The 15,842-nt window shown below is 47.6% G+C and overlaps 1 protein-coding gene across 1 annotated transcript in view; it reads right to left on the bottom strand.

The window, feature by feature from the left end:
• LOC135533572 (oxysterol-binding protein-related protein 3-like) overlaps positions 1-8,390 on the bottom strand; it is a gene marked incomplete at its 3' end in the record, with an annotated part of 32,644 nt that extends 24,254 nt beyond the window's left edge. Inside the window, exon 1 of the mRNA XM_064960858.1 lies at positions 8,135-8,390. Within this exon, the coding sequence (XP_064816930.1) occupies positions 8,135-8,230 (96 nt within the window). The remainder of the gene's footprint in view (positions 1-8,134) is intronic.
• Between the last annotated feature and the right edge of the window lie 7,452 nt (positions 8,391-15,842).

Raw genomic sequence — 15,842 nt, 5'->3', positions numbered from 1 at the left:
CCTGTAGACATAACAAGGTTACACACAGCCCCTCTACAATCTCCCAACTGTCCTGTAGACACACGACAAGGTTACACACAGCCCCTCTACAATCTACCAACTGTCCTGTAGACACAACAAGGTTACACACAGCCCCTCTACAATCTCCCAGCTGTCCTGTAAACACAACAAGGTTACACACAGCCCCTCTACAATCTCCCAGCTGTCCTGTAGACACACAACACGGTTACACACAGCCCCTTTACAATCTACCAACTGTCCTGTAAACACAACAAGGTTACACACAGCCCCTCTACAATCTACCAACTGTCCTGTAAACACAACAAGGTTACACACAGCCCCTCTACAATCTCCCAACTGTCCTGTAGACACAACAAGGTTACACACAGCCCCTCTCCAATCTCCCAACTGTCCTGTAGACACAACAAGGTTACACACAGCCCCTCTACAATCTCCCAACTGTCCTGTAGACATAACAAGGTTACACACAGCCCCTCTACAATCTCCCAACTGTCCTGTAGACACAACAAGGTTACACACAGCCCCTCTACAATCTACCAACTGTCCTGTAGACACACAACACGGTTACACACAGCCCCTCTACAATCTACCAACTGTCCTGTAGACACAACAAGGTTACACACAGCCCCTCTACAATCTCCCAACTGTCCTGTAAACACAACAAGGTTACACACAGCCCCTCTACAATCTACCAACTGTCCTGTAAACACACAATCCTGTCGACACACAACAAGGTTACACACAGCCCCTCTACAATCTACCAACTGTCCTGTAGACACACAACACGGTTACACACAGCCCCTCTACAATCTACCAACTGTCCTGTAGACACAACAAGGTTACACACAGCCCCTCTACAATCTACCAACTGTCCTGTAGACACACAACACGGTTACACACAGCCCCTTTACAATCTCCCAACTGTCCTGTAGACAAACAACAAGGTTACACACAGTCCCTCTACAATCTCCCAACTGTCCTGTAGACACAACAAGGTTACACACAGCCCCTCTACAATCTACTAACTGTCCTGTAGACACAACAAGGTTACACACATCCCCTCTACAATCTCCCAGCTGTCCTGTAAACATACAATCCTGTAGACACATAACAAGGTTACACACAGCCCCTCTACAATCTCCCAGCTGTCCTGTAGACACACAACACGGTTACACACATCCCCTCTACAATCTCCCAACTGTCCTGTAAACACACAATCCTGTAGACACACAACACGGTTACACACAGCCCCTCTACAATCTCCCAGCTGTCCTGTAAACATACAATCCTGTAGACACAACAAGGTTACACACAGCCCCTCTACAATCTCCCAGCTGTCCTGTAAACACACAATCTTGTAGACACATAACACGGTTACACACAGCCCCTCTACAATCTACCAACTGTCCTGTAGACACACAGCACGGTTACACACAGCCCCTTTACAATCTACCAACTGTCCTGTAAACACAACAAGGTTACACACAGCCCCTCTACAATCTACTAACTGTCCTGTAGACACAACAAGGTTACACACATCCCCTCTACAATCTCCCAGCTGTCCTGTAAACATACAATCCTGTAGACACATAACACGGTTACACACAGCCCCTCTACAATCTACCAACTGTCCTGTAGACACACAGCACGGTTACACACAGCCCCTCTACAATCTCCCAACTGTCCTGTAGACACAACAAGGTTACACACATCCCCTCTACAATCTACCAACTATCCTGTAGACATCACAACACGGTTACACACAGCCCCTCTACAATCTACCAACTGTCCTGTAAACACACGACAAGGTTACACACAGCCCCTCTACAATCTACTTGTAACGGCGTTCTTCGTTTGTCGAAAGAGAGTCGGACCGAAATGCAGCGTGTTGGTTACTCATGTTTTTAATGAATGAATCGCGGTACATGAAATAACTTATAAATACAAAAAAACAAACAAACGGAACGTGAAACCTATTACAGCCTATCTGGTGAACACTACACAGAGACAGGAACAATCACCCACGAAATACACAGTGAAACCCAGGCTACCTAAATACGGTTCCCCATCAGAGACAACAAGAATCACCTGACTCTGATTGAGAACCGCCTCAGGCAGCCAAACCTAAACTAAACACACCCCTAATCAACCACAATCCCAATGCCTACAAAAAACCCCAATACGACAACACAATAACATAAACCCATGTCACACCCTGGCCTGACCAACTAATTAACTAAAAACACAAAATACTAAGACCAAGGCATGACAGAACCCCCCCCCCCCTAAGGTGCGGACTCCCGGACGCACCTCAAAACCATAGGGAGGGTCCGGGTGGGCGTCTGTCCATGGTGGCGGTTCCGGCTCGGGACGTGGACCCCACTCCATTAATGTCATAGTTCCTCCCCTACGCGTCCTGGGATAATCCACCCTCGCCGCCGACCATGGCCTAGTAGTCCTCACCCAGAACCCCACTGGACTGAGGGGTAGCTCGAGACAGAGGGGCAGCTTGGGACAGAGGGGCAGCTTGGAACAGAGGATTCTGGCTGACTGGCGGATCTGGAAGAGTCTGGTTGACTGGCAGATCTGGAAGAGTCTGGCTGACTGGCGGATCCTGGCAGACTGACGGCTCTGGCAGCTCCATGCTGACTGGTGGCTCTGGCTGCTCCATGCAGATTGACAGCTCTGGCGGCTTCTTGCAGAATGACAGCTCTGACTGTTCCATGCAGACTAACAGCTTTGGCAGCTCCTTGCCGACTGGCAGCTCCTTGCAGACTGGCAGCTCCTTGCAGACTGGCAGCTCCTTGCAGACTGGCAGCTCCATGCAGACTGGCAACTCCATGCAGACTGGCAACTCCATGCAGACTGGCAACTCCATGCAGACTGGCAGCTCTGACTGTTCCATGCAGACTAACAGCTTTGGCAGCTCCTTGCCGACAGGCAGCTCCTTGCAGACTGGCAGCTCCTTGCAGACTGGCAGCTCCTTGCAGACTGGCAGCTCCATGCAGACTGGCAGCTCCATGCAGACTGGCAACTCCATGCAGACTGGCAGCTCCATGCAGACTGGCAACTCCATGCAAACTGGCAACTCCTTGCAGACTGGCAGCTCCTTGCAGACTGGCAGCTCCTTGCAGACTGGCAGCTCCATGCAGACTGGCAGCTCTGGCTGCTCCAAGCAGACTGACAGCTCTGGCTGCTCCATGCAGACTGGCAGCTCTAGCTGCTCCATGCAGACTGGCAGCTCTAGCTGCTCCATGCAGACTGGCAGCTCCTTGCAGACTGGCAGCTCCTTGCAGACTGGCAGCTCCTTGCAGACTGGCAGCTCCATGCAGACTGGCAGCTCCTTGCAGACTGGCAGCTCCATGCAGACTGGCAGCTCTAGCTGCTCCATGCAGACTAGCAGCTCTAGCTGCTCCATGCAGACTGGCAGCTCTAGCTGCTCCATGCAGACTGGCAGCTCTGGCTGCTCCATGCAGACTGGCAGCTCTAGCTGCTCCATGCAGACTGGCAGCTCAGGCTGCTCCGAACAGGCAGGAGGCTCCGGCAGCGCTGGAGAGGAGAAAGGCTCTGATAGCGCTGAACAGACAGGAGACTCCAGCAGCGCTGTAGAGGAGGAAGGCTCTAGAAGCGCTGAACAGGCGGGAGACTCCGACAGCGCAAGAGAGAAGAAAGACTCCGACAGCGCAGGAGAGGCGAGGCGCACTGTAGGCCTGATGCGTGGTGCTGGCACTGGTGGTATTGGGCCGAAGACACACACAGGAAGCCTGGTGCGGGGAGCTGCTACCGGAGGGCTGGGGTGTGGAGGTGGTACTGGATAGACCGGACCGTGTAGGCGCACTGGAGCTCTTGAGCACCGAGCCTGCCCAACCTTACCCGGTTGAATACTCTCGGTCGCCCTGCCAGTGCTGCGAGGTGGAATAGCCCGCACTGGGCTATGTAGGCGAACCGGTGACACCGAGCGCAAGGCTGGTGCCATGTAAGCCGGCCCAAGGAGACGCACTGGGGACCAGATGCGTAGAGCCGGCTTCATGGCATTTGGCTCGACGCTCAATCTAGCCCGGCCGATACGCGGAGCTGAAATATACCGCACCGGGCTATGCACCCGCACTGGGGACACCGTGCGCACCACTGCATAACACGGTGCCTGCCCGGTCTCTCTAGCCCCCCGGTAAGCACAGGGAGTTTGCGCAGGTCTCCTACCTGGCGTAGCCATACTCCCTGACAGCCTTCCCCCAAGAAATTTTTGAGGCTGATTCCCGGGCTTCCATCCACGTCGCCGTGCTGCCTCCTCATACCAGCGCCTCTCCGCTTTATCCGCCTCTAGTTCCACCTTGGGGCGGCGATATTCACCAGGCTGAGCCCAGGGTCCTTTTCCGTCCAGTTCTTCCTCCCATGTCCAATTCTCCAAGTGGTGCAGCCTCTCCCACTGAAGCTGCTTCTGTTGCCTCTCCTGTGGCTCCTGCCTGTTGACACGCTGCTCGGTCCGTGTGTGGTGGGTGATTCTGTAACAGCGTTCTTCGTTTGTCGAAAGAGAGTCGGACCGAAATGCAGCGTGTTGGTTACTCATGTTTTTAATGAATGAATCGCGGTACATGAAATAACTTATAAATACAAAAAAACAAACAAACGGAACGTGAAACCTATTACAGCCTATCTGGTGAACACTACACAGAGACAGGAACAATCACCCACGAAATACACAGTGAAACCCAGGCTACCTAAATACGGTTCCCCATCAGAGACAACAAGAATCACCTGACTCTGATTGAGAACCGCCTCAGGCAGCCAAACCTAAACTAAACACACCCCTAATCAACCACAATCCCAATGCCTACAAAAAAAACCAATACGACAACACAATAACATAAACCCATGTCACACCCTGGCATGGCCAACTAATTAACTAAAAACACAAAATACTAAGACCAAGGCGTGACACTACTAACTGTCCTGTAGACACAACAAGGTTACACACAGCCCCTCTACAATCTACCAACTGTCCTGTAAACACAACAAGGTTAGATTATTATTTTTTATATAAACTGTGTCCCAAATGGCATCCTATTCCCTATAAAATGCACTACTTTTCACCAGGGCCCATAGATATCTGGTCAAATCTAGTACACTACGTAGGAAATAGGATGCCATTTGGGACAAAGCCCAAGTATAAACTGACTAGCCAGTAAACAATAGTGTTTTATAAACAGACTGTTCCGTTTCCCACAGACACCAGTCAGAATGTAGGAGGGGGTGGTGACCTCTGTAAGAGAGAGAGAGAGATGAGAAAGAGAGAGCGAGAGAGAGAGAGAGAGAGAGAGAGAGATGAGAAAGTGAGAGAGAGAGAGAGAGAGAGAGAGAGAGAGACATGAGGAAGAGAGAGTGAGAGAGAGAGAGAGACATGAGGAAGAGAGAGTGAGAGCGAGAGATAGAAAGAGAGAGAGAGAGGGATGAGGAAGAGAGCGAGAGATGAGGAAGAAAGAGAGATGAGGAAGAGAGCGAGAGAGAGCGAGAGAAAGAGAGAGAGAGAGAGAGGGATGAGGAAGAGAGCGAGAGAGACACACACACCTTTCCTATAATAACTACCTCAGTAAATAGACTCTACCTTTCCTGTAGTAACTACCTCAGTAAATAGACTCTACCTTTCCTATAATAACTACCTCAGTAAATAGACTCTACCTTTCCTATAATAACTACCTCAGTAAATAGACTCTACCTTTCATGTAGTAACTACCTCAGTAAATAGACTCTACCTTTCCTACAATAACTACCTCAGTAATGAGACTCTACCTTTCCTGTAGTAACTACCTCAGTAAATAGACTCTACCTTTCCTACAATAACTACCTCAGTAAATAGACTCTACCTTTCCTATAATAACTACCTCAGTAAATAGACTCTACCTTTCCTGTAGTAACTACCTCAGTAAATAGACTCTACCTTTCCTGTAGTAACTACCTCAGTAAATAGACTCTACCTTTCCTACAATAACTACCTCAGTAAATAGACTCTACCTTTCCTATAATAACTACCTCAGTAAATAGACTCTACATTTCCTATAATAACTACCTCAGTAAATAGACTCTACCTTTCATGTAGTAACTACCTCAGTAAATAGACTCTACCTTTCCTACAATAACTACCTCAGTAATGAGACTCTACCTTTCCTGTAGTAACTACCTCAGTAAATAGACTCTACCTTTCCTATAATAACTACCTCAGTAAATAGACTTTACCTTTCCTATAGTAACTACCTCAGTAAATAGACTCTACCTTTCCTATAATAACTACCTCAGTAAATAGACTCTACCATTCCTGTAGTAACTACCTCAGTAAATAGACTCTACCTTTCCTATAATAACTACCTCAGTAAATAGACTCTACCTTTCCTATAGTAACTACCTCAGTAAATAGACTTTCCTGTAATAACTAATCCAATCCCCTACACAATATTCACAGAGCTGATGGCTGGACGGACGGGTCGGGGAGGGAGGGAGGGACAGAGTAATGATCTTGATAATACGGCCAGATGATGAGATTAGAGATTATAATCATATATCCAGGTCAATGTGTTAACCTCACTGAGAGAGATAACACTCACACACAAGCACACACACACACACACACACACACACACACACACACACACACACACACACACACACACACACACACACACACACACACACACACATGTACAGTACATTGTGTAATTTACCGATGGTCCCTAACTAGCTCCATAGGGATATCCAAAGTGAAACCAAATTTACCACGAGCATTACAATCGGGTAGCGTGCAGCTGCACTCCGAATTGCTGAGTACTTGTGTGCTGCCAGCTGTGGGCATGTGGTCAGGACTGAAATAAACCCAACCTTCATTTACGTTGTGACATACTCAATTACAAAACTCAATTTTGGACGAGACTGACTTTATGACAAAAATGATCCTACAGTAGTTCAATTCTGACAGCAGAATAAACGTTTCTGACAAATACTGATACCACATAAGTTGTTTTTTAAATGAGAAGTTGTTTTTTAGGGGAGGGAGGTCTCTTTAAGGGAGGGGGGAGGTCTTTAAGGGAGGGGGAGGTCTTTAAGGGAGGGGGGAGGTCTTTAAGGGAGGGAGGGAGGTCTCTTTAAGGGAGTGGGGAGGTCTTTAAGGGAGGGGGGAGGTCTTTAAGGGAGGGGGGGAGGTCTTTAAGGGAGGGAGGGAGGTCTTTAAGGGAGGGGGAGGTCTTTAAGGGAGGGAGGGAGGTCTTTAAGGGAGGGAGGGAGGTCTTTAATGGAGAGAGGGAGGTCTTTAAGGGAGGGAGGGAGGTCTTTAAGGGAGGGAGGTCTTTAAGGGAGGGAGGGAGGTCTTTAAGGGGGAGAAGGAGGTCTTTGGGAGGGAGGGCTCTATAAGGGAGGGAGGGGGGTATTTAAGGGAGGGAGGGCTCTTTAAGGGCACCTAAAGGGAGGGAGGTCTTTAAGGGGGTGGCTCTATAAGGGAGGGAGGGAAGTCTTTAAGGGAGGGAAGGCTCTATAAGGGAGAGAGGGAAGTTTTAAGGGAGGGAGGGCTATATAAGGGAGAGAGGGAAATCTTTAAGGGAGGGAGATCTGTAGTACAGTAATTCAACCGCTTACTACACTGTAGTCTCTATTCAGTGTGGATCCCTGAAGCGTTACAGATCACGTGATGGAGATGTAAAGGTCATTTCAGATTGAGACGTGAATACAGTGTCCGCTAACACCGGAACATTCACATTTCAATCCCGCTGTAACGCTGAACTTCAGCAATACGGCTTGAATAGAGCCCTATGTGACTGGGCTCATCATCACAGACCACCTGACAACAACAACACATAGTTAGTGGGAATCCTGCAGCAGCCAAGCATCAAATACTTATGACTGTACAGTCTTATGTATGACTGTTATCCTTTTAATGGTTTGCATTAACAATATATTTTCAGCGTCTATGTCTTTTTGTGGTCCTGAATATTTAAAACGGTGAACCGTCGCTTAGGGCAAGGCGCTCTGGAAACGATGGGTTTCATTTTCCAAACAGAGACATTCATTATGTTCTCTTCCTGACTGGAGATAGCTGTGACATTAATGAGTGTGTGTGTGTGGTCGGTGTTACCTGTCGGCTGTCGTGTTTGGAGGAGGAGCTGCTGTTGCTGTGTGAGGGGGAAGAGATCTTGTGAGACATGGCTGAACTCCTCTCCTCTGAGCCCATCTCCCTGCAGGCCGTCTCCCTGCCCCTGCAGGCCGTCTCCCTGCCCCTGCAGCCCGTCTCCCTGCCCCTGCAGGCCGTGTCCCTAGTGCTTGAGGATCCTCTCACCTTGGAACTTGGGCTTCTCTGGGTCAGTGAGGCGCTGCAACCTTGTCCATCTGGAACATCCCCTCACTGAGAGAGAGAGAGAGAGAGAGAGAGAGAGAGAGAGAGAGAGAGAGAGAGAGAGAGAGAGAGAGAGAGAGAGAGAGAGAGAGAGAGAGAGAGAGAGAGGGATGTTATTGATCTTTAGGAACATTTAATTGCCACCATTTAGCTAATAACTATTGTGCATACATAGCAAATTCAAATGCAAAAAAGTGTTTAAAAAGGTCACCGTTGAAGAGAGAGTTCACATATCAGATGAAGGGAGAACTGAAGTCCTAAAAAGCTTTAAAGCTCCTTAGTCTCACTGGGAACCACAACCACTCTGAGCGAGAGAGATGTTGTTCTGACAGAGTGCTTCCTTTTAGCCGTGTCTGTGTCCCAAATGGAACCCTATTCTCCAAATTGTTCACTACGTTTGACCAGAGGGTCAAAAGAGAATAGGGGCCCATTTGGGACGAAGCCTGTGATTCCCTGTGCTAGTGAGTCATGGTCCAACAGTATGGACTGTCAACATTCATCAACGTACATACAGTGTGATGAACAGACACTTGTGCCCCCTTAATGGAAGTAAAATAGAAACAAATATTAATGTGCAATAATTACAGCTCAGCTCCAATAAATGTCGTTCCACTTCATGATTGTGTCCCACTTGTTGTTGATTCTTCACAAAAAAAATACAGTTTTATATCTTTATGTTTGAAGCCTGAAATGTGGCAAAAGGTCGCAAAGTTCAAGGGGGCCGAATACTTTCGCAAGGCACTGTATATACCGTATACTGTATTATATATAATATAGGCTATATAATAGGTTAGAATTCTGTGGTATACAGCATCTCCCACCAGCCCCAGCCTCATACCAGCCCAGCCCAGCCCAGTCCAGGTCAGTTCAGCCCTGCTCAGCCCATACTAGTCCAGCCCAGTCCAGTTCAATCCAGTCTAGTCAAGTCGAGCCTAGTCTCCCATCAGTCATGCAGTCTGTAGGGCTGTGACTCTGATACACACCAAGGTTAATCACATTACCCAGCTTCCTCCCCCACTGCATCATGTCTAGTAGGCTACAGTCTCTAGGGTTTCACAGACAGTGGGCCTGACGGTCACCTGGAACCCCCCCTACAGAGCTCTGCTACACACCAAGGTTAATCACATTACCCAGCTCTGTTTCCAGCAACACTCAGCTTCCTCCTCCTCTGCATCATGTCTAGTAGGCTACAGTCGCTGGGGTTTCACAGACATGGGGCCTGACGGTCACCTGACACCCCCTGCCTGTCCCTGTCCTGTAGTCAAACCCAGGATCCATCTCCACTCTCCCATCGCACGCACGCACGCGCGCACACACACACACACACACACACACACACACACACACACACACACACACACACACACACACACACACACACACACACACACACACACACACACACACACACACACACACACACACACACACACACACACACACGCACACACGCACACACACACAATCTCTTTAAACCCTCTATGCTCATTTGAGACCCCTCTTTCAAAGTCACTGAGAACTCTTCTTCTAGCCATAGTAGCTAAAGTAATGGGCAACTGGGGATTTTTATACATGACCCTAAGCATGATGGGATGTGAATTGCTTAATTCCTCAGCAACCACACCTGGTGTCTATATACATGTATCTCTCATTTACTCAAGTGTTTCCTTTATTTTGGCAGTTACCTGTACACCTTATTGCTCTAATACAAATTTGTCTCCCAAATGTGACCCTATAGTGGAAACCTACAGGAGTTAAAACCTACAGGCCGGTAACTCTCCAGGAACAGGGTTGGAGTTAAAACCTACAGGAGGGTAGCTCTCCAGGAACAGGGTTGGAGTTAAAACCTACAGGAGAATGTCTCTCCAGGAACAGGGTTGGAGTTAAAACCTACAGGAGGGTAGCTCTCCAGGAACAGGGTTGGAGATAAAACCTACAGGAGAATGTCTCTCCAGGAACAGGGTTGGAGTTAAAACCTACAGGCCGGTAACTCTCCAGGAACAGGGTTGGAGTTAAAACCTACAGGCCGGTAACTCTACAGGAACAGGGTTGGAGTTAAAACCTACAGGCCGGTAACTCTCCAGGAACAGGGTTGGAGTTAAAACCTACAGGCCGGTAACTCTACAGGAACAGCTTTATAGAGCACTGCGCTAGAACCTGACAGAAGAGACTACTGAGGCAATGAATATCTTATCTTAAGATAATATCTTATTAAAATGAAAGGCAATGACACAGTTACAAGAGGTCCTATATTTTCTGAGTGAGACAATCAGTGTTTCTGACCCAAACTCAACCCCTTCTCAAATAAAATGACTATGTCTGAAGTGCCTATCAAAGTAAAATGAATAGGTGGAAGGCTTCAGGTCTCAAACCCTGTTATTGAATAGCTGTGTCATAGGGATTTCCAGCCATACACCCACCCACACACACACACACACACACACACACACACACACACACACACACACACACACACACACACACACACACACACACGTTCCTTTGAAAGCATCTCTCTGTCATCATAGAGTTCCTACTTGCGTCCATAAATAACCACACAATGCCTCGCAAACAGTGCGTGGGGAAGGTGACTAACGTATGGTGAATATTCCAGTAAACCCAGGGAGTACTGTCACACCGTCTCTGTGACCAAGTGAGATCACACATTCAAGAGCACATGCACAGACACACAACCTAGTTCACCCAGGTTGTTTATCATCCTCACAACGACACACTGTCACACACACTGTCACACACACTATCACACACACACACACACACACACACACACACACACACACACACACACACACACACACACACACACACACACACACACACACACACACACACACACACACCAGCCCCCATGGTGCCCCATGGTGCCACAGCCTCCATCTGAAATAGGAGATTAAAGAGGAATAGGAGGAGGATATTATTGTAGAGGAGGAGTAGGAGGAGGATATTATTGTAGAGGAGGAACAGGAGGAGGATATTATTGTAGAGGAGGAATAGGAGGAGGATATTATTGTAGAGGAGGAATAGGAGGAGGATATTATTGTAGAGGAGGAATAGGAGGAGGATATTATTGTAGAGGAGGAATAGGAGGAGGATATTATTGTAGAGGAGGAATAGGAGGAGGATATTATTGTAGAGGAGGAATAGGAGGAGGAGTAGGAGGAGGAATAGGAGGAGGATATTATTGTAGAGGAGGAATAGGAGGAGGATATTATTGTAGAGGAGGAATAGGAGGAGGATATTATTGTAGAGGAGGAGTAGGAGGAGGAATAGGAGGAGGATATTATTGTAGAGGAGGAATAGGAGGAGGATATTATTGTAGAGGAGGAATAGGAGGAGGATATTATTGTAGAGGAGGAGTAGGAGGAGGAGTAGGAGGAGGAATAGGAGGAGGATATTATTGTAGAGGAGGAATAGGAGGAGGATATTATTGTAGAGGAGGAATAGGAGGAGGATATTATTGTAGAGGAGGAATAGGAGGAGGATATTATTGTAGAGGAGGAGTAGGAGGAGGATATTATTGTAGAGGAGGAGTAGGAGGAGGAATAGGAGGAGGATATTATTGTAGAGGAGGAATAGGAGGAGGATATTATTGTAGAGGAGGAGTAGGAGGAGGAGTAGGAGGAGGAATAGGAGGAGGATATTATTGTAGAGGAGGAATAGGAGGAGGAGGAGGAGGATATTATTGTAGAGGAGGAATAGGAGGAGGATATTATTGTAGAGGAGGAATAGGAGGAGGAATAGGAGGAGGAATAGGAGGAGGATATTATTGTAGAGGAGGAATAGGAGGAGGATATTATTGTAGAGGAGGAATAGGAGGAGGATATTATTGTAGAGGAGGAATAGGAGGAGGATATTATTGTAGAGGAGGAATAGGAGGAGGAATAGGAGGAGGATATTATTGTAGAGGAGGAATAGGAGGAGGAATAGGAGGAGGATATTATTGTAGAGGAGGAATAGGAGGAGGAATAGGAGGAGGATATTATTGTAGAGGAGGAATAGGAGGAGGAATAGGAGGAGGATATTATTGTAGAGGAGGAATAGGAGGAGGAATAGGAGGAGGATATTATTGTAGAGGAGGAGTAGGAGGAGGAATAGGAGGAGGATATTATTGTAGAGGAGGAATAGGAGGAGGATATTATTATAGAGGAGGAATAGGAGGAGGATATTATTGTAGAGGAGGAATAGGAGGAGGATATTATTGTAGAGGAGGAGTAGGTGGAGCATATTATTGTAGAGGAGGAGTAGGAGGAGGAGTAGGAGGAGGAATAGGAGGAGGATATTATTGTAGAGGAGGAATAGGAGGAGGATATTATTGTAGAGGAGGAGTAGGAGGAGGAGTAGGAGGAGGAATAGGAGGAGGATATTATTGTAGAGGAGGAATAGGAGGAGGAGGAGGAGGACGATATTATTGTAGAGGAGGAATAGGAGGAGGATATTATTGTAGAGGAGGAATAGGAGGAGGAATAGGAGGAGGATATTATTGTAGAGGAGGAATAGGAGGAGGATATTATTGTAGAGGAGGAGTAGGAGGAGGAGTAGGAGGAGGAATAGGAGGAGGATATTATTGTAGAGGAGGAGTAGGAGGAGGAGTAGGAGGAGGAATAGGAGGAGGATATTATTGTAGAGGAGGAATAGGAGGAGGATATTATTGTAGAGGAGGAATAGGAGGAGGAGGAGGAGGATATTATTGTAGAGGAGGAATAGGAGGAGGATATTATTGTAGAGGAGGAATAGGAGGAGGAATAGGAGGAGGATATTATTGTAAAGGAGGAATAGGAGGAGGAATAGGAGGAGGAATAGGAGGAGGATATTATTGTAGAGGAGGAATAGGAGGAGGATATTATTGTAGAGGAGGAATAGGAGGAGGAATAGGAGGAGGAATAGGAGGAGGATATTATTGTAGAGGAGGAATAGGAGGAGGATATTATTGTAGAGGAGGAGTAGGAGGAGGAATATGATGAGGAATAGGAGGAGGATATTATTGTAGAGGAGGAATAGGAGGAGGAGGAGGAGGATATTATTGTAGAGGAGGAATAGGAGGAGGATATTATTGTAGAGGAGGAATAGGAGGAGGAATAGGAGGAGGATATTATTGTAAAGGAGGAATAGGAGGAGGAATAGGAGGAGGATATTATTGTAGAGGAGGAATAGGAGGAGGATATTATTGTAGAGGAGGAATAGGAGGAGGAATAGGAGGAGGATATTATTGTAGAGGAGGAATAGGAGGAGGAGTAGGAGGAGGATATTATTGTAGAGGAGGAATAGGAGGAGGATATTATTGTAAAGGAGGAATAGGAGGAGGATATTATTGTTGAGGAGGAATAGGATGAGGAATAGGAGGAGGATATTAATGTAGAGGAGGAAGGAGGAATAGGAGGAGGATATTATTGTAGAGGAGGAATAGGAGGATGAATAGGAGGAGGATATTATTGTAGAGGAGGAATAGGAGGATATTATTGTAGACGAGGAAGGAGGAATATGAGGAGGAATATGAGGAGGATATTAATGTAGAGGAGGAATAGGAGGAGGAATAGGAGGAGGATATTAATGTAGAGGAGGAATAGGGGGCATAGGAGGAGGAAGGAGGAAACACTTGAATGAATATGCATGAATGACTATGTATGTGTGTCGTGTGTGTGCTGTGTATTACCAGCCAGCCAGCACACCATTCCTGATCAACGTCATTCCACAAGATCTGGGCCTGTATTCACACTGTTTCTCGTCAACGTCATTCCACAAGATCTGGGCCTGTATTCACACTGTTTCTCGTCAACGTCATTCCACAAGATCTGGGCCTGTATTCACACTGTTTCTCATCAACGTCATTCCACAAGATCTGGGTATTCACACTGTTTCTCGTCAACGTCATTCCACAAGATCTGGGTATTCACAAAGCGTCTCAGAGTAGGAGTACTAATGTAGGATCAGGTCATTGTGATTTAAAAGGCATTGTGAATACGGGCCCAGGCTTCTCTTCCAAGTATGTAGCTAGCGTGGTGTCTGACCAATCACACACCACAGATAGAAATATGGTGGATATCACAGCAAATAAAGTGCACATGATGTATGCATCCCAAATGGCACCCTATTCCCTTCCTAGTGCACTACTTCTGACCAGGGACCATAGAGAACAGGGTGCCAGTAGGGAATTCATGTGAAATCAGCCAGTGAGCTTCAATGAGATGTCGGATTAGCAGCTCTATGGAGGGAGATGTCTAACGACACACACACACTAACAGGCTGACTACAGCGCGAGTGTTGCAAAATAAATGTAGAAATCTATATTATTAAATTATTGCACCCACTGCTGACTGACTAGAAACGATTCGGTTGGCCATTTTATGTGTGGATTAAATGGTGGAGTAGAGGACCTTGTGCATTTCAGGTAACATAACAACTCAATGTTTATATCCCAGTACACATTAGCAAGATACAGCAAGCTAGCAACTGCAAGCTAACTAGCTAAATTTCCATAAATGTTTCATGCTTTTCGACCTGTCCCCAAAATAATGTAATTGGTTCAGAGTTTGTCCTGATATTTTAACCTGCGTGTCGTGATCGCTTTGGTGTAGGGGAACAAAATACATTTATGCACGATGGCGCACGCACGCAGCCGGTTTGGGTTCCGTGTAACGAACAGAAGTTTGTTAGTCTAAGGGCCATTCTGCCCTTGTTGTTACTCACTCAGCAACGCCTCCCTCCATGTTGTGGTTTTTGGCAAAACATTTTGGAGGCTCGCTCAGCCCCTCTGATCACCACAGGCCTAAAACGGAGGTTTGGAGGGGGTGTGATGGTGTGTGGAGGGGTGGAGGGGGTGTGATGGTGTGTGGAGGGGTGTGATGGTGTGTGGAGGGGTGAGATGGTGTGTGGAGGGGTGGAGGGGGTGTGATGGTGTGTGGAGGGGTGTGATGGTGTGTGGAGGGGTGGAGGGGGTGTGATGGTGTGTGGAGGGGTGGAGGGGGTGTGATTGTGTGTGGAGGGGTGGAGGGAGTGTGATGGTGTGTGGAGGGGTGGAGGGGGTGTGATTGTGTGTGGAGGGGTGGAGGGAGTGTGATTGTGTGTGGAGGGGTGGAGGGAGTGTGATGGTGTGTGGAGGGGTGTGATGGTGTGTGGAGGGGTGGAGGGAGTGTGATGGTGTGTGGAGGGGTGGAGGGGGTGTGATTGTGTGTGGAGGGGTGGAGGGAGTGTGATTGTGTGTGGAGGGGTGGAGGGAGTGTGATGGTGTGTGGAGGGGTGTGATGGTGTGTGGAGCGGTGGAGGGAGTGGGCAATAGCAAGCATCTCTTGGCTTGGATGACGAGTCCTTAGTGTAAGAAAGGGCCAAACTGACTTGGGCCAAACCAGACTTAGCGCAGTGAAGAGGACTAAGTCTGTGATGGAAAAGAGAGAGAGAGAGAGAGAGAGAGAGAGAGAGAGAGAGAGAGAGAGAG

This window comes from Oncorhynchus masou, unplaced genomic scaffold (assembly GCF_036934945.1).
Source record: "Oncorhynchus masou masou isolate Uvic2021 unplaced genomic scaffold, UVic_Omas_1.1 unplaced_scaffold_2460, whole genome shotgun sequence".
Lineage (NCBI taxonomy): Eukaryota > Metazoa > Chordata > Actinopteri > Salmoniformes > Salmonidae > Oncorhynchus > Oncorhynchus masou.
This window is presented reverse-complemented; position numbering and strand designations above follow the sequence as displayed.